Source organism: Pollicipes pollicipes, unplaced genomic scaffold, assembly GCF_011947565.3.
Source record: "Pollicipes pollicipes isolate AB1234 unplaced genomic scaffold, Ppol_2.1 Scaffold_4295;HRSCAF=5057_pilon_pilon_pilon, whole genome shotgun sequence".
Classification (NCBI taxonomy): Eukaryota; Metazoa; Arthropoda; class Thecostraca; order Pollicipedomorpha; family Pollicipedidae; genus Pollicipes; species Pollicipes pollicipes.
Window position 1 is genome coordinate 2,246,441 of NW_023596461.1, and position 18,547 is coordinate 2,264,987.

The 18,547-nt window shown below is 59.5% G+C and overlaps 1 protein-coding gene across 1 annotated transcript; it reads left to right on the forward strand.

The window, feature by feature from the left end:
- The first annotated feature begins 2,177 nt into the window (after window positions 1-2,177).
- LOC119097570 (sterile alpha motif domain-containing protein 11) lies at window positions 2,178-18,394 on the forward strand. Its single transcript, XM_037220611.1, has 4 exons — window positions 2,178-2,504; window positions 8,836-9,133; window positions 13,129-13,675; window positions 17,371-18,394. Exons 1-4 carry the CDS (start codon window positions 2,450-2,452, stop codon window positions 17,569-17,571), a joined length of 1,101 nt encoding a protein of 366 aa, XP_037076506.1. The 5' UTR covers window positions 2,178-2,449; the 3' UTR covers window positions 17,572-18,394.
- Window positions 18,395-18,547: the final 153 nt, after the last annotated feature.

The window sequence follows — 18,547 nt, forward strand, 5'->3', positions numbered from 1 at the left end:
AGCTCCGTCCAGACGTTACTCGGCATCAAGTTTAAAACAAAATCGTCTTGCACGGATTTGCCATCTGGTTACCGTTGAGACTAACATCTGGATGTGTGCCTTTTGATGACCTTGCGGGCATTCTCAAATAGCAGCATGCTTTAAGCGGATGCACAGCTGGTCAGATCAGGAAAAGATCCGATTCGTGCATATTATGGAGCACTACCAAGAAGCTGCAAAGTACGTGGGCACGTCGATCCGGTGTCGAAAGTAGACTGACTCTCGTCTAGTCATCCACGCCTCAGGTCACCCTGTGGTGAGAGAGCTGGCTGGTTAACATATGCTGGACTGGGGTCAGGAGCTGGGAATACCAGCTACCGCAACACTCAAGGAGATACTGGAACAGCACGCGCCAGTCTCTGCAACACGCAAGACTGCAGTTAGTGCAAGGTCCAACTTATTGAAATTCCGACCAGCTCACCAGTGAAGCGGGGGCTGACAGAGAAACACGGAAGAAGAAACAGCAGGAAGAGAAACAAGTTTATGAAGACTGGCCTAAAGGAAAACAGATAAAAGATGCAGCCATTAAGTGAGTGGGTGTTGAAGTACAAGACGACGTTGCGTTTCGTAACGACGGGGTTGTTGAAAAGTGAGATGGCGCTGAGTGTCATGGGTGCCATGAATGTCATGAGTGCCACGAGTGCCATGACCGTGACAGCTGGTGTCACATAGCTTGCACCGGTGGTGAAGGAGCGGGATCGACTGGTGGCCATTTGTTTCGTCTTAGTCGCAATTCATCGTGGCCACGTGTGTCCTCCGCACTGTAAGACTGCATTCCTTTTGGCAGTCTATTTTGTTTAATGACGTTTTACCACGAAATCACATGCACTATTTGCGACCACTTCTGGGCGCAGCCTGCGACCAGTCTACCTGTTTGAGTTTTTGCATCGCCCCACAAAATTGCAAACTGCAGTAAGATGCAAAGGGAATGCAAAAGTTTGAGGGCATATTTACGCACAAAATGCGTGACGCCTCAGAACGATAATTTAGATAAGCTGCCCCACCGAATTAAAGCTATTGTGGCTTTCGCTGAGTTCACTGGCGCACCAACTTGCCACATTATACTAAATGAGGGCTATCCCGAATGTTGTAGAGCAATGTCATGCTCTCACGTGATTGAACTCAAGGGCGCATCCACAGGAGGACATCAGGAGCACGCGCTCTCCCCCTCTCCTTTATGACATTTCGACATGCATGATATGTATGTGGATAGACGTTAGGAATGAAAAATCGGGGTAGACACGTAGGACCAATTATATTGAAAATACTTCGACCGCATAATGCTTGTTCAATGTAAGGTGTGCAAGCATTTAAAGGAATTAAATGGCCTTGCGATATGATAATATACCTTTTAGCCGTTCTGCAAGATGTCTTTCATTGAACTTTTGGTGTTGGACCATGCTGACATACTTAGATATAAGCGGTCATGCATGTGGTTCTGTGATGTGGCATGCAACAAATTCCTGGCACCAGCGGCGCACTCAACTGGGCTTTTTGTTAAAAGCAGAAATTGTGTCCTACCATTACGACATGCTACGTAGTCTCCGTTTGCTACCATCCCGTCTTACCATTAAAAGTGTCATCCTGCTAAATCAGACTTCCGGGCTGCTATCCCAAGTTTATTGGATAAAAATGAGTTTAATTTGAGGTGCACTGTACAATCTACTTGAAGTCGTTCAATCCACCATCCAGTCAGGTAATAATCGGCGTTTTTCAATTGAATAACATGCACTTTTGCGTACAGAGTGATGACATCAATTTCTGTACCAATCCACACTAAATTTACTCAGCAACCCAGGGTTCAGGAGCAGCCCTTGCGTATGGCGTGGTATCTGCTGTGACTTGGCTGGAGGGAAACACCAAGACTATCTCGGCGGAGATCACCGAGCGCGAGCGGCCGGCTGGCAGGCCGGCTGGAAGTCATCGCTCGCGCCGAACAGGAAGCGCCGGCGGCGCCCGGCGGCCGGACACAAGTCAACAATCTGTCCGCAGCTCACACGGAGCGTGTCCTCCTTGATCAGCGCACCTCCGCCGGCGCCGACGCCGGCCGCTCATTGGTCGAGACGGCTGACCTCCGGTAGCGCGTGCAGCCGGTGATTGGAGCGGCCGCCGTCGGCTGGCGGCATTCGCCGGTCGGTGGCAGGTGCGTCAGCAGGTGCCGGCTCCCTGGGAGCGTCGGTCGAGCCGCTGTCGGCAGGATTCAGGAGCGGAGGCCCCTCGCTGTCCGGAATATCGAACAGGCCGCGGTCACGCGCGCTCCGCCTCAGCGGCCCGTCAGATCGCATACACTGACGGCGCGTCAAGTCGGACACCGGCGGCGAATCAGATCAGACCCGGACTCGCGGACTCGGACTCGGACGTAGTGCCGGTTGATCGGATTCCGGGGGCGGCGGGCGGTGCGGTCTCGGCGATGACGGACCTCGACTCATCGGGCCCGGTCATCTGGCCCAAGTGGTGCTACTCGAGTAAGTGTGCCATGACTTGTCTCATGCCGCTGGCATGTTGACATGGGCTGCTAGGGTAGCCGCCCAGTTCCGTATGCATGCTGTGTTCCGAAAACGTTCATGTATACCGTGCTGAGGTACTGAACAGCTTGCGGCGAACAAGCACAGCTGCGCTGAAGCAGCATGACCTCACGAACGGGCCATGCCATATCATGCAGCGCAATGGAGAGCGATCTGAGCTTCGTTGTCACCTGCTGGGGCATCCAACTCACGAACTGCTTGGTGTGTTACCTCTACACGTGTTACAATTTAAATTGGCGTAGTTCTAATGTTAATTTTACAAGTCTCAGCTTCGTGTAACGAAAACGTGGTTAAAACAAATGCACTGCGTTATGAGCAGCTATGGCTATTCTTTTATTCTACCTATTTCCAAGCGTCATACAACAATACGCATGTTTCAGAAAATCGGAGGCTGAGACGCTTTAAAACTAGTCACATTATTTTCAGACTTCACAAATAAGTTTGTTGACTGCGCAAGTGAACGTACTCTTGTCGTGTTGTGAAACAACAGCGAGATCAAGGGAGATGGCGAAAGGCCATGTTGGAGGTGGAAAAGGAGTGGCGCGGCCAAATCCTTGCTAGATTATTGCGAAATTTACATTTGCTTTCAAGGTTGACCAGATCACGACGCCGGGCTGGAAAACTTCGCTTACCGTTAACCAACCGCTTACGTACATGCGCTTGCAAACGGTTGTCTGCTGCCAAAATGGCGTGCACGCTTTATAAGCGCCCCCCGAAATGGATTTCTAGATATCACTTATTTCGAATACGTGGTTTACCTGTTAATCATCTTCAGCTGATCAATATAAGGTTGACTAGGCTTGCAACTCACCTCGATATCAGGACCCAGATGTCCCTAAACATTTGCGGCAGAGATATTGTGTCCGCCTCAGATTATCTTTTCAGTCTGGTCTCCCTCAGAGCTAAGCTAAGCAGAGTAAATGCACCTACTCCAACGTCAGTAAACGTCAATAGTGTTCATTGCATTATTCTGTAACCTTGTTGTCCGACTAGTCCCTCGAAACCCATCTATATTGCATCCCCGGTACCAGCCGAGATCAATGTTACGTGGAGGCTTTCAAGGCAGAATCGATGTTGGCCGAGGGGTTGGCTTTGATGCTGGTCAATAGATCCGCCTGGCTGGCGTGCGTTCTTTGTCCCGAATGACCCTGGACATTCTTTTCCGGATCGACCGGTCACCGCGCTCTCCACCGTGGATTTTAGTTGCTTGCAACTTCGTAAAGCTGCCTCTGTCACGCATTGTCTCATGCAGTGAACGTCACCGAACAGGGTTTTGCGTGTGGATGGCTGTGAGGCGTTGGCGGAAAGTTCAGTGAGCGCAGTGGAAGAAAGGATTCGCACAGGCAATACTGAAGAATGAAACCCCCAATGGCAAGAGTGGTCAGCATGAGCGAAAAAGTTTATTTTGGCGAGTTATACTAACACTGACATTGATACGCAATCGTTTATGGTATTGCTGTTCACGAAGGAAGAGACTTGAGCCCAGTTCAAGAGTTGCTAGATAAAAATTTACAATTTTTCAGGTGCGCGCTATATGTACGTGCTGCATGGCCACGAAAATAATATGTTTCGCAAGAAAATTGCTTTTCCATCACTTATATGCTCTTTTTACGTGTTCTGTGGATAGCATGCGGTGGCGTTCACGCGCTTGGCTGGCAGCCTTCGCGTTGGAACGGCTCGTCACCGCTAGCAAATTGAACCTCCGAGGTCCTTGTTTACCTCGCAAATTGGTGTAACCAGGTGGCGAGGCCTGTGGCCGGGGCCTATTACACAACCAGTTTGCCAGAAACGATTCTGCGATAAACTTCTGTACTTGGCATATGATGTACGGGGTGCAAAATTCCTGAATGTAATGCTCATGCAAGTGTGATGTTTTCATAAGGCTGGCAGAAATCAGTGGGCTTCGTGTTCCATTCTCGTCCACGGAAAATTCCAGCGGGCGTTTGACATATCATGTTGCATCTCGGAAAGTTTGTGGTGAGCACGACCCGTTTGCTGAGCTTCGAGCATGACCATTGGTCTCCGCTATATTAACTCGGTTGGTTGAAGAGCTTTGAGTTCCAGTTAACCCGCCTGTCTCGGCAAGGGACAAAAGCGGACGCTGTAGGCGCTCACTGTTCGCCCCCGCCTAGGCCGGTGGCAGTGGCCGCACTAAAAGGTTAGATGACGTCAGAGGGCAGGATAGACCGTGCCGAGCTTCGTGGGCGTTGTGGCATGCTAGTCTTTCGCTGCAGGATTCCGCTGCTGACTCGAAATTTCACCATTGAACGTTGGTGTCAGGGCTCACACAACAAACACTGCCTAGTGTGGGCGTTGGTCCCAAATAATACATCCAATCAAAAATGGTCGCGCTAAATCTAAATAAACATGACCAGCCGACGATTTGGTTCAAATTTTGCTCGATATGCAGTAAACTTTTATTCAATGGGAGAAGTCAAATGCTAATATGTGTATCAAGCCTTTCACCAAACAACCAAAAACAAACAACGGACCGCTCCTTACAGAAGCGGTCCGTCGCCATGGGACTTTCGTTAGCCGACGTCTGCGAACAGCGGCATTTCGTGAGGTGCTAACATCGGTCGCCCGTTCAGCGTACACCAGTTCCCCATAACTGTATTGGTTATGCGCTAAAGATGCGTTAATAAGCTGTGAAAGCTGCATGTGGTCAAATCGCCCATTTGTGCGTCAGACTGACTGTTCAATACGTTTGCTGACTCTAAAAGCACACGGCATCAGGAGAATGATGCTATCAGTGGCGTTACTCCTGCATCCGTTATCTTGATTCAAGACGGATGGATTTGCTATGTTGTCGGTGTCGTTCCTGTGATGGGGATGTGCTGGGGACTTTACGAACCACTTTAGCTTCCACGTCTGGACGTGAGGCGATGACAAATGCTGCGCGTCAAAGTCAGGGAATCGTTTCAGAAACATCGCGTCGGTGAATGTTGGCAAACTTTTCGCTGCCGATCTGCCCTTTACCTCCTCAAAACGATTATTTGCTGCCTTATGACAATCACGTAATGCTAGGTGAATCGAAAGAGTAATGCTTTGAACGCTCGCTTAACTCGTGCCCCAATGCTGCCCACACACCCCTACATCCAAAACCATCTAGTTAACACGCACTTCGTGCTGCGAGAATGCGTCCATGCGGTGGCGCGGGGGCTGCACGAGCCGGCAAAGAGGCTCCAGCCGGAGGCCGGGGCCGCGCCCTGCGCCGTAAACAACGTTAGCGGTTCTCGTGTGCCCGCTCTGCCGTCATCTCCCGGCGGTCTCGTCTGCGACATGGCTCGCCGTCCGGCCGACAACCGCAGCCCCCCCGCCCCGCCCCCCGCCCACCCCCCACGTCCCCTTGACACGGATCTGATAGCCGATCAACGCGGCCCTGCAAGACGGCATTTTGCGGCTTAAAAAACGAAACCGGACGGCGCCGGGCAGCGTCCTTGAGTGACCGGTCAATGGTCGTGACGCCGGCCCGGTCTGGCCGGTAAAATGCAGCCACTTTCCACCGCGCGGCCACGGCAGCGGCCGCCGCGCCGCCGGCCGCCCACGGTCCGGCTCACGGCGAAGGCGTCACCTTGGGTGGGGGGCCGGACCGGGCCGGGCCGGGCCGGGCCGGGCCGGGCCGGGCCGGGGCCGGGCCGGGGCCGGATCGTGGCGTCGATAGCCCGGAGGACGGCCGCGTCGGCACGGCGTTCCTTCGCTGGGTCACGCGGCGCAACATGCAGCCGATCAGTTTTGCATTTGTAGACAGCAGCTGGGTGGATGTCAGCGACGATGCTAAGTGGGCGCTCGCTCAGCGGCACCTGCACACCTGTTTCAGAGGCGGCCGCGAGGTCAGCGGCTCGCTCCTTCCGCGTCTGTCTTCAGTGCCCCTCCACGATGACGTAGTGTCGAATCGGTCACTACGGCCTACGTGTAGGCAAATGTTGATAGAAGGCTACCTTGTTGTGCCTTGCGCCGTCGCCGCCGGTCGCGACGGAGTGACCGAGGACGTGGCGCCACCTGTCGGGCGGTGGTCGAGAGAGGCCAGCACCAGACGCGTGACCCGGCCACTCCTAAGTCCGGCGGCGGCTGCGGGGCCCGTCCGCGCACGGGCCAACCGACCCGCCCCCTGGAGTCCCCCGGGGTCCCGACGGCGAGGCTCCGCTTGTTCGGCGCGGCTCGCTCCGCGGCGTCCGCCGTCCTCGCGGAGGACGGCCAGCCACCGCCCCGCGAGCCGCGTCGGCTGCGCGGGGCCGGAGCAAAGGTCGCCTCCTCCGGAGACAATGGCGATTATGCAGCCGGGCCGGCGACATACCTGGCGCGGCACCGGCCGGCCGATGGGCGCCAGATAGAGGCGCTGCACGCCGTGTCGCCTCCGCGGGAGCGCGCCGGTGCAGCGGCCGGCCGGGCCAGGTGGCCGCGCGCCGTCCGCGCCTCCGCGACCCGGCCACGTATGTGCGGCCGCTCGGAAGGGGAGGCTGCCAGACCTGTAGGGTCGGTGCAGACCTGCTGACCCCGGCGGCAGGGCTCGGCCGGCCAGCTCTGAAGCGGAGTCCCCCTCCCCGCCCCTCCTCCCCACTGCCGGCCTTCTCTCGGCATTAGCGAAGGTCCGGCGTCGCAGGGGACGTGGAGTCCCCCGGCGTGGCTCTCCTCGAAATAGTTGACCAGGCGGGCCGCCCACGCCTGGGCATTTAGCTAATCACAGGAGTAAATCACATCTTCTGTTTACTTGTCATCCAATTAGTGAAGAAAGTACCCCACCCATTATGCTAAGTCATGCATGAGACGCCGATGGTAATTACAATAGGCGAACGCAGTCGGACGCGCTCGCCGGCGCCCCGCCCTTCCCAAATGTGGACCACACCTCGTCGCGCGTTATTCATGCCCACGTACGCTGCCCGGTGAACCCGGCTGACCCGGATTGTTTTAGCGGCGGCCTGCGGCGGCGCTCGGCCGCTGCAGCCGGCGCCATGCCCAGGTCACGCCCGGTAGGGTCAGCCGAGCGCCCCGCTGATACCATCGGCCTATCGCCGCCATCAGAACCAGTTCTCGCGGCCGGCTCGCGCCCGCTGCCGAATCATATTGGCGCGCTAATGACGGCCGCCGGCGCGAGTAGCGCCGCCGCCGGCGGAGCGCGCGGGGCGGCGACGGACCGGGCGCCGCGGCCGGACGGCGACGCGGTGGTGGCGGCGGCACGACAGCCGGCCGCCCACCGGCCGACCTCCAGCCTTTCCAGGAATCGCCCACTCCCCTCGCATGCAGCTATGGCACGGGGTCAGTCGGCTTTGGAGATGGCGGGATAAGGGGACAGCGCGGCCGGCCGGCCGGCGGCCTGCGGTCGGCTCAGCCCTGTCTCCGATCTCCGATCTCCTCCGGTCTCCGATCGGAGGAGGCCGCCGCCGGCGCCGGGCCGCCGCCGGAACTGTCGGTCCGGCGTCCTCCTGCCGACCCCGGGCCTGCGCCGCGGGATCGGCCTCTGGCCGCGGCGCTCTGGCATTGACGGCGACCCTGCTGCAGACAAGCGCCGCTCCTCCGCAAAAGGATTAAGCAGTCGGGAGTTCTTGGATAAGACGCAAAGAAAGGCCCACCGGGGCTCTGTTTTTTACGCTCGCGGTGGTTTCGTTCATAAGGACAACACGCTGCGCTGTTAGCCGCCACCAAGGATGCCCCCATGTCAGGACCAGTCGGATTATACATGCAGGGGCTCAAATGCACTGTAGTTTTGGCCTGTCTCGTGCTTAGAGTCTTGTATTTGAGGGCTGGTTTGCGATCTTTTTCTGAACCCCGACATACCTCGCCGTGTTGGTGCTAAAATAGGACAGTGCCACATATGGTACGTGAGGCAAGTCAACGCTTAATGCATACCGTGTCGCCGTCAACACCGCGGCCGCGTGCCTCGTACCTCACTGTGTACACGGATTGCCCATATGTGGGCCAATAATACAAACCGCGCCCACACGGAATGTGTTGGCATGAAGCATGTCGTTTCTCCGGCTGCCTTGTTCTGACCGACATGACGCAGCGGTGCGGCGGCGACGGCGGCAGCGTGCCAGGCGTCCCCTGTCGGCCGCTGCGAGCCGGCCGATGATTGAGTGCTCTCGACTCGAACCGTGCGACAGGGGCCATCTCGGAGACCGATCTGAGGTCAGCTGCGCGCCGAATATGCCGCCACCTATTAGGACATCCGCCGCCGATGCCCATCTGGGACCGTGGCCTCGGGGCGGCCGCCGGCGGTCGCGGTCCCCGCCGCCGGGGCACGTGCTGACCTGTCTGCCGTCTCCGTCCACAGATGTACCGACGGAGGGCCCGGAGCTGCCGTCGGGCCTCAGTGTGACGCCGGCCGTCAAGCGGCGGCGCAAGCGCACCCTCGAGTCGGCCGACGTCAAGCGCGAGAGCAGCACACCCGAACGCAGTCCCAGCGGCTCGCCGCGCTCGCTCAGCTCCCAGCGCTCGCCGCACGAGCGCCACAGTCCGGCCACGCCCGCCTCGGCCGCCACGCCCGTCACCAGCCAGGCGCTGCCGCCGCGCAACTACAGTGACTTCATGCGCAGCCTCGCCGCCAAGTACAACAACAACAACCCCAACGAGTGAGTACCCGCCCGGTCTGCCGTCCCATCTGTTTGTGGTGCGAGCTGGTCAGCTGACAGTCGACTGTGTCAGGCAAGCACGCTGGCCGCTGCGATCAAGTGGAGTCGACTTTCGCAAGGCCTGGTTCTCGTGTATGGCTTGATCAATGATGGCCCCCACCGCGATTCTCCGCTGTTCGCGGCTGCCAAGCGGCTTCCGCTTCAGTGGCGGTGTCGACACCGGCCTAGCCTGCCAATATGTCCGTTTGCCACGTGGCAGTGCGCCCGCGGCTTTGTTGGTGGCGTCGGTGTCGGTGCCGGCCGACGGTCAGCTGGTGTCCGGCCGACGTCGGAGCGATGACCGGCAACGGCCGTGTAGCGTTATTTACCGGCCGGCCACGAAGTAGCTCAGGCAGAACGGCTCCCACAGCAGAGCTCTCTCCGGCCGCGCGGTGTCTGTGTGTCTGTGTGTGTGTGCCTGTGCGTGGGTACGGTGCAGGCGGCGTAATGACGGGAATGTGGAGCTGCCGCGGCTGGGGCCGTGCGGCGGCCGGCCGCCGGCCGCCGGCCAGACGACCAGCGACATCCATGCTGTCGCACGGCCGACAGTAAACCGTGTTAGTAGGTGGGTTGATTTATCGCCGCCACGTTTGCCGTGAGCTATCGGCGGCTTGAGTTCGCCCTAAATGACCAAATAGCGGGCAGCCCTCGTCAAATGACATCAGGCGCGCCAGCCTCAATAGCCACACGAAAGAAATGCCATAACGAGTGGCACCCTCAGTGTCGTGCGATAAATTCGGCGAGCTATTTTCGATCTACTGGAAATGTCATCTAAAACAGAAATAATCATCACCGCAGGCGAAAATGTAGCTATGCATGAAAACTGATTTAGGACCTAAAGAGATTTCCTGTGGTCGCTTCGAGAGCACATGGCACGAAAAGCACGAAAAGGCTCATTCCAAGTCATCACCCTCTTAAATTCACGCCGTGCGACAGACATGGCGTGAGCTTTTGAACTTCATCGTTCCACAAGAGCACAAAAACGCAGGCTGTTTTGGTATGACATCTAATTTGGATGCCTTTGACCCTATTTTCACACCCCTGATAAACATCTTCGAGTGAGCGCCGTTCGGGCTGAATGGCCACACGCGAGCACTCAGGGGTCAGGGAGGTCGCCAGATACGTGCACAGGACATTCAGCAATTACCACCGGCGGGCGGCCACCAATTACGGGCGCGAAATTCCCGCTGCTCGGCGTCTGTCCGGGGTCGGAGGTCGGACTCGAGGTTGGCCGCATAACAGTGATACGTGACCGGTCGGCCACGTTTCGGTAGCCCTCGTGACGCGCGCTGGCTCTGCGTACAATTGTTCTTTCTGAAGTGGCACTGCGCCGACAATCACACGGCAAGGCGGCCCGGGGTGTTTTTGTGACCGGCCGCGAGGTGCGCGTGTGGTAGAGGACCTTGGTGGCGGCCATAGCGGCTGCAACGGCCGGACAACATCCCGTCGGGAGACAGCTTGCTTTCACGGTGCCCTCGGACGTGTGGGTGGATGGGAGCGGAGGAGAAGGAAGGATGGTGGGGGGGGGGGGGGGGGTGATCTGGTGATCTGGACTGGACGGTCGATCCAGCTGCACCGCCTGATACCGTGGGCGGCTCACTCGGACACCGCACGGCAGCGATCAATCCCCAGCGCATCAAATGAAAGGTCAGCGATGCGGCCGGCGGCCTCGCGCACCGGCAGCCGATAACCACCGAACACCGGCTCACCGGGCCGGGTCGGACGGCGGCCCTGACCCGCGGCGCGGCCGGCATGTCCTGACGGCCGCCGGTCCGCTGGTCGGACTCGGTCCGCCGCGTCACCGAGCGCGCCACCCGACCCGCGCCCACCGCCACCGCCGTTTACGGCGCCGCCGCGGTCCCGTCAACGCATGCCGGGCCCAGAGCCGAGATCCGCGGCAGGGGAATGTCACCTGGCAGGGGCGGAGTCAGCGGCGGGAGTCGCGGCGGCCGGCGGCGGCGGCGGCGGTGGCAGGCGCTGGACGGCGGCCGCCGGCGGCGCCTCTGCCGCGTGCTGCTCTTGGGAAAGGGACGCGCTCAAAGCACGGTTACAAAGCTGGTCGTATCGGATCGTTTCCGGCGCCGCAGTCGCGTCACCTGAGCATCGTTCCGTGCTCCTCGGTGCCGGCGCTGCCGCCTCCAGGATCACGTCTCTCGGACAGCTGTTTGCTCGAGTGACGTTTGAGAAATGCTGCTGCCCCGGGGCCGGTCGTTCGGCCAATCGGACGAGCCCCGAGCGACAGCGGTGACTGGAGGAGGCGGCCGGACACGGGCCGTAGCTCACCCTCTGCACCGGTCATTGGTCACTGGTTACTGGTCACTAGTCACAAGTCATTGGTCACCGGTCACTGGTCACCGGTCACTGGTCACTGGTCACTGGTCACTGGTCACCGGTCACCGGTCACCGGTCACCGGTCACCGGTCCATTCAAGAAGGTCTGCGCTGGTCTGTGCCGGGCCCGTCCGGCTCGGCGGAGCGCGGCTGGAGTGCGCCTGTCTGTCTGTCACGTCCGTCTGGCGCCCTCTCCGCACTGCAATGGCAGCGGCTCGCTGCGATTCGCTTCTCCGTTCTCCGCGTATCTGTCAGTGCACCCCTGACTGCTTCGTCGTCGATGCCAGGAAGTGACAGAGCCGATGCCAGTCTGCAGGTCAGACCTTCCGGCACCTGACAGCCGGCAGAGCTGGTGCTCCCGCTCTGTGTGGGCCGCTCTGTAGCGGCGGCAGCGTGACGCGGCACATCCCGCCTCCGCCGGCCCGCCCGGCTGGCCGGCCGCGCCACGTCACAGTCGACACGCGCGGCACATTGTGGCGGCGCGCGTGCGGCGCCCCGACGCCTCCAGACACCCCGGCCGGTCAGCCCCGGTCGGTTCGCCGCGGCCGAGGTCAGCCGCGCCGCCGGCCGGTGGGCGTGACACGGACCGGCGGCCGTCGGCTCCGTCGGCGCTCCGCCCGGCCGCCGCCGCGGGGGGAGTGGCCCTGACGACGGTCGCCTGTCAGCTGTCTGTCCGGCCGCGCCGCCGCCGGTTGGTTACATCTGAGCCCTCGCGCACACCGCGGCTCTCAGCTGGCCGGCTCATTCCGTATGGATGAGGTTTTTCCCGGGGCGGCGGGCGGTTATGGGCTGCGTGAAACGGCTGCGGGCCGCGCTTCTGAATACCTGACCCGGAGACCTTTTTAGCATACAATCGGGCTACTTGATTCCGGCGAGCGGCCGCCGCGCGGCCGGCAGCTCCCTCATTACCTGCCAGCGCCGGCCGGGGAAATAGGAGCCGGCTATGACCGATGTTGATGAGGCGATCACTACAGAGGTTGTTGAACGGCTGGCCGAGGCGGCGCCGCTGACCGCCGGCTGGCCCGGCAGGCTGGCCGATGCGTGGGAGCGCCGCCGCTGGGCCGATCGGGCCCGCTCTGCCCTGCCGTGTGTGTACTTTGTGAAAGGCTGGCCTTCCGGACCGTCGAGAAGCTAATATTGACTGTTGCCGAGAGGAGCAAAGCAGGGACCCTCCCGTGTTATTCGCTTTGTGGGGACGTCATTTTTTATGTCGCGTTGGGGGGGAGGCGTCCCACCGCGTCGGTCACGACACGCTCGTAACGAGCCGACCTCCTGCCGCCGGCCGCCGCCCCGCCCGGCACGTGCAGTCGTGACCGGCGGCGACCCGACCTGACGCGCACGGCTTCATTAACCGCCCTATACCGGTAACGGATGGACGCCTTTACTGGCGGCGGCGTCCGTAAACCCAGCGCGTGTCGATCGGTCGCTGCGGCTGGAGAGCCGGCGCCCGGCCTGATTTACGCGCAGGCCCGCAATGAGCCGTTGCTGTTTCCGCCGTGTGTGCGTGTGTGTATTCGGCTGGTCGGCGGAGGGTCGTAAATCTGGGGCGCCCCGCCGAGAAAGCCCCAAGGCCTGTGTGTGGGCGTGATGACGGTGGTGTTGATGAGCCGTCTGCTTGTGCCGCAGGTACTTTTCCGGCCAGGCGAACGGCCTGCTGCGCGGCTTTGACTACAGCCGGTACGGCCTGAAGCCGGGCCACACGCCGCTGCTGGCGTCGCCGGCCAAGGAGGAGAAGAAGGAGGAGGTGGCGCCGGCGGCCAATCCGCTGCTGGCCGTGCATCCTCACCTGGCGGCGCTCTCGGGCCTGCCCATGCTGGACGTGCTGTCGATGGTGCGGCCGGGCCTGACGCCGTCCGACTACCTGGCTGCCGGGCAGACGGCCGCCGCGGCGCCGGCCGGCAAGCGGCCGCCAGAGGGCGCGCCTCTCGACCTTTCCAACATGAAGCGGCCCCGCCTAGAGAAGGGCTTCAAGGAGCTGTTCGGCCTGAAGGAGGAGGCGGCGCGCGTGGGCAGCGCCTCGCCGCGGCCGTCTGCCGAACTAGCGGCCGCCCTGCACGGCTCGGCCTGCACGCAGAAGCCGTGCTCGCCCGAGGCCGAGGCGGTGTCCTCGTGGGGCGTGGACGAGGTGTGCTCGTTCGTCCGCTCCGTCGACGTTTGCGCCGAGTACGCCGAGGTGAGTGTCGGCTCTGATCACCACGCTCGCGCCACCTGTGCGCCTCTCACCCCGGGACGTATAGCACAATGACTGGTCAAATGCCTGCGATCACCACCTGTCGGGCCTATTTACAATCCCTGCCGGTCCCTTTCTGCCAGCTAAGTGGCCCCTCGTGCCGGGCCCACAATTTGTGGACAGAGATCACTATGTGAATGAGGCGTCGCATAGTTCTGTCCACTCGTCGCTTTGTCCGGGGAAAGGTTAACCACAGTGTTTGAGGGACATTCGTCAGTTGGGCGGGGCTACATTGGGCCGCTGTCCACTGGTCGGGAGGCACTTCTGGACGAGGAGGCCGGCGTTCTCGGAGGCGGCACGGAGCCCCTTTGTCACTAGCTGTCCACGTCCAATTTATGCTGCCCGACAGCCAGTCTTTAATTAGTTCTCTTCCTCGGTTTAATGATGACTTTTTCTGGCATCTTAACCTGAGCACTGTGACCTCTGATAATGGAGTGAGGCGTGTTTGGGCATCATCTGGTGCTACTCGCACCACGAAGGTCTGAATAAGCTGGGTTTTCAATCGCCTCTCGCCGGGTCGGTCGCCCTAGACGGGCATTGGCACGTATTGCCCAAATTGACACAGGTTCGATACAGTGACCGGAGGGTGGTCCTCCCAACATTTCAATGGCATGGCTGCGGAAACCGTTTGAGATTGGGAGGCAAGTCAGGGGAGATGGCTTTTCATGTACGCGACGTCGAGTTTCCCATCGAATTTAGGCCACTGTATGTTGATTGTTGAGGTCTGAAAAATGGTCAATGGCTGTATAGTTTTTCTTTTGTGGAAAAAGTAAAATGTGGTTGGTTTAAATGCGTTACGGTCCACTTACCTGAAATGGGGAGAAGCCCCCCCCCCCCTCCACCCCACCCCCACCCCCACCCCAGAAATTTCCACAGCACACCCTGTAGACGGGCGGCCGTGAGCGGAGCCCGCGCGGTGCCTCCGTGAGGCCCAAGGGATCCGCCGGTTGAGCAGCGCGGCCGTGCACGGAGACCGCTGGTCGGGGGCGGTCGGGCGTGCCACGTGCGTGCGGCTCCTGAGGAGGTCTCGGCGCCGCCTCGTATCTCATGCAGCACGAGATCCAGTTATTAAAGGCCATTTTTCATCGCTCTCCCCGTGGATCCAACAGTCATTATCCGTGAAACCGGGATCGTATTTGGCCTAACGACCGGCCGACAACAATGATAACCATTACCCCCGACCTGGGCCAAATATTCCTCTGGCGTGACCTGTGCCGACCCCGCCGTGTACCGGCATCCTTTCAAGCGGCGTCCGGCGTCGTGGCCCCCGCCGGCGCGCGCCGGCAGATAGCGGAGGAGTGTGGAGAGAGGGCGGCACTCCTCCGTCTGGCCGCGCCAGCGGCTGTTATCGGCCGTCGCCGACACCGGAGCCGGTAGCCGCCGGTCAGACATGCCTCCCGTGTCAAAGGTCGACGCCGGCATAAGGCCGCGCCACAGTCCCCGGCCAGGGGTCGTAAATGTACGGCGCGAGGAGCCTGCCCTCGGGCACGCCGGCCCGCGGGGCCCGCCGTCGCACCTCTTTGTTTACGCTGCCGGTAAATTAATTGGGCCAGCAAAAGGTCGGACCAATTGGAAGGAGAGCTACAAATTACTGGCGGTCGTGGAGAATGATCGATGGTGTTTGTTTAGCTGAGGGATGAGCGTAAGCAGTGCCGCTGTCGTCCGCCCGCGACGGCCGGCCGACGGCGGGCGCGCGCCGTCCGCCCGGCCGCTGAGGCATCGGCTCGGCCACGCCCAGCCACTTTGGCCGGGGAGAACCGTTCGTCCGCGTACAGGCCGGCCGCGTCGGGCGCTGTAATCGCTGGCGATAGCGCGCAGTTTAAAGTGGGCGCATTCCAGCGTTAACCAACTGCTCTGGGGGCACAATGCGGCTCATTTCCTCTGACCTTCGGTGACCCAGCACCGACGCCAGAAGCTCGCGCACTGCTGAACTGACGCCTTTCCGGGAGCCGGGGGAGATGCATCACTCATCTTCCCCGCTGTCGGGGTCAGTCGCTGACCCCGACATGTGTTTAAGTGGACTCCATATGCCAACACGAAACCGGGTGGGATCAAAAGCAGATCAAACGTGCCTTCAGTATGTAGGACAACCTTTCTGGTCGTCGCGATGTGTTCTTGTCTAGCCTTATGGCTGGTGGCGATGGATCTTTCAAGCTCAGCAAGACATGCGAAATAGGAAAAGAGTGACTAGATAAACTGCCTGTCAACTGCATTCTGAATACAATGTGCTGCACGTTAATAATGTGCATAATCATTGCGAGCAAAAACAAGACAGGTACGAAAGAAAATTGCTAATCAGGTTCCGCCAGCATGCACCATTGCGGCAAGGAAAGCAATTATCCTTCAAGTATCAGATCAATCCCGTTTTGAATAATTCATCAGCGCTGGTTGCACCAAGCAGCGGGTCGCTGCTGTGTCCTTTTCGTGCAATCGTGAATGCTAGTACATCACCACCGTCCTCGCTGCTTGTAGATGCCGACAAACCACTTGCAACATGTCGGCCGATACTCGCGGCTCGAAATCCCCTCCTTCTCTAGACTGGCCAACTCGCATAAGAACTGTGCGTGTCGGAACCCTTGTGCACACCCTCCATAAGGGGGTGGGGGGTCCCGTGTCTAGCCCGCTCGCAATCTGTACCGCCGCAAGGCCGGTCGGCGTACCGCCAGACGGTATCCCCGCCCGTCCCGTCCCGTCCCGTCCCGTCTCGTCCCGTCCCGTCCCGTCTCGTCCCGTCTCGTCCCGTCCCGTCCCGTCCCGTCCCGTCCCGCCCCCAGATGCGCCCTCGTCACCGTCACGGTCGCTCGCCCTGGAGCGCCGTTATCGGAGGCCGAGCGCGGGCGTAGCGCAATATCGGCGCCTCGTCTCGCCACGGATGTCGCTCGGAGAGGGTGTGACGCGCGCGGCCCGGTGGCCAGGTCCGGCGCCGGCTGGGCTGGACCTGACCTCGCCCGCCGATGGCCGCTCTTACTTCCGGTCGGCGGATCGGGCCCGGCGGACGGCCCGGACCCAGCTCGCCCACACGCCCAGACGTGACGCGATTTCGGATCGAGAGTTTGATAACTTCAGTCGGTATTGTGATAAAGCCGGCGCTGCGGGTGACGTGGTGGGTCGTAGGACTGGGCGACCAGGTGGAATTATTGTGGATTGCCATAGTAGTAAAGTTGCATCTCCCGATGCGAAGGTGTTGGGGCTGGTGGGGCGGGTGGGAAGAGGTATGTGAGGAGCGGGGCAGTGGCCGCCGATGCGGTGTGGAGTGTGAGCGCCGCCGGCGGTGGCCGCGGGCGGTTCGCCGCTCGCAGGAAGTTGGTGTGCCGTCGAGCGGAAACTAGCGGCGGCGCTCACGTGAAAAAGAAAGCGGCCAGCTTCGACGGAAAACAGGAAACGTGGCCTGGGGTTCATGGTGTTCTCAGGCGCGCTGTGGGAACGTGCCGGGGTAAAAACGGGACGTCGCCGGTGCCTGGCCGTCCAGCGACGCTCACGGACCGTCACTAATGTGTGGTCGCACCATCTGCAGCCGACACTAGGCTCCTCGATGACATACGGGCTCCCTGATATTGCCTCTTTCTCGTCGTGCGTCGGTCGGTCAGTCAGTGACCTCAGCTGCACCCGTCTGACGGCGGCGCGTGTCCCTGTTTCAGACGTTCAGGGAGCACGGCATCGACGGCAGCACGCTGCCGCTGCTGAGTGCCGAACACCTGACCAACATCCTTCACCTGAAGCTGGGCCCGGCGCTGAAGCTGCGCACGGCGCTCAGTCAGAAGATCGGCCACTGCGCTGTCTGCATGCACTGCACCCACTGCCACGCCACCAAGCCGACCGCCCGGCCCGGCGAATCATGAGCCACTGCTGACCAAGCAGGGGCGAACTGCGTTTTGTTGCTGCATATGCATTCCGCGATGTTTATCTGATGAGTGCAATTCCACTGGTGTTTGCCGGGGATGCTCTTTTGGCTGGGATCGTGCAAAATTGATCTGTCGCACACGGTTAGCGCTGGTCGTAAGCGCGTGGCTGCGATCATAGTGAAGTCCGCTGTTAGACTAAGGTGAGATGTAATTGTTGATGATTAACCGATCATTTCAAAAAATGCATTCTGATGCCTGTTATGTACTTGTGAGGAGCTGTGAGCACGTTTCTCAAGATGCACGGTTTGAGTTTGTTTTGGTGACGTCATTTTAGTTGAAGCTGTTACTTAGAGACGAGTCTGTTTCTAGCTGACACGTATGCATACGTCTACTTGTTTGATCTTTGAATGAAGTAGCGACTGTTGTAGGTAATTACACGGACGTACAATATTTGTGATGCGGTCGCCGGTCTGGGTTTGGCGCGTCGAAAGCCCACAATTATTTGCTCAATGGTTTCAATACATAAGAGGCAGACGTTGCCCATGTTCATTCACATAATTCGTCCTTTCCCTTATGTACCAACATTTTCAGTTCGACGGAATAAGAAACTTAGTGCAATAGTCTCTGCTGCCGCTGCATTTCTGCCCAACAGTCGGGGATATGTTTTTGTACATGTTTGAGCTCCACAAATCAGCACGGTTGGCGAATGTACAGATGTATGTAGCACGGCTGATAACTGCGTACCGCCCGACAGTCTCATGAATGCTGTTTAGTTTGCGATCCTGCGGTGACGGCACCAAATACACTTTTTGTGATATGACTCGCTATTTTTCTCTCGGTGATATTGGCGACAGCGAATCCCGCAGTAGCGTTGAATATGCTTAATTGAGCCAAAAATAATAATTTTTGACTCGACTCCCGTCAAAGTAATTACGAGCATCCGCGTCAAAACGGAAGCGATTTTACTGTACTC

Bases quoted from the DNA above. Each gene is read 5' to 3' on its own strand.
- LOC119097570 (XM_037220611.1), top strand. From the start codon at position 2,450: ATGACGGACCTCGACTCATCGGGCCCGGTCATCTGGCCCAAGTGGTGC. The intron at 2,505-8,835 runs GTAAGTGTGCCA...CTCCGTCCACAG, and splicing joins GCCCAAGTGGTGCTACTCGA to ATGTACCGACGGAGGGCCCG. The intron at 13,676-17,370 runs GTGAGTGTCGGC...TCCCTGTTTCAG, and splicing joins TTTGCGCCGAGTACGCCGAG to ACGTTCAGGGAGCACGGCAT.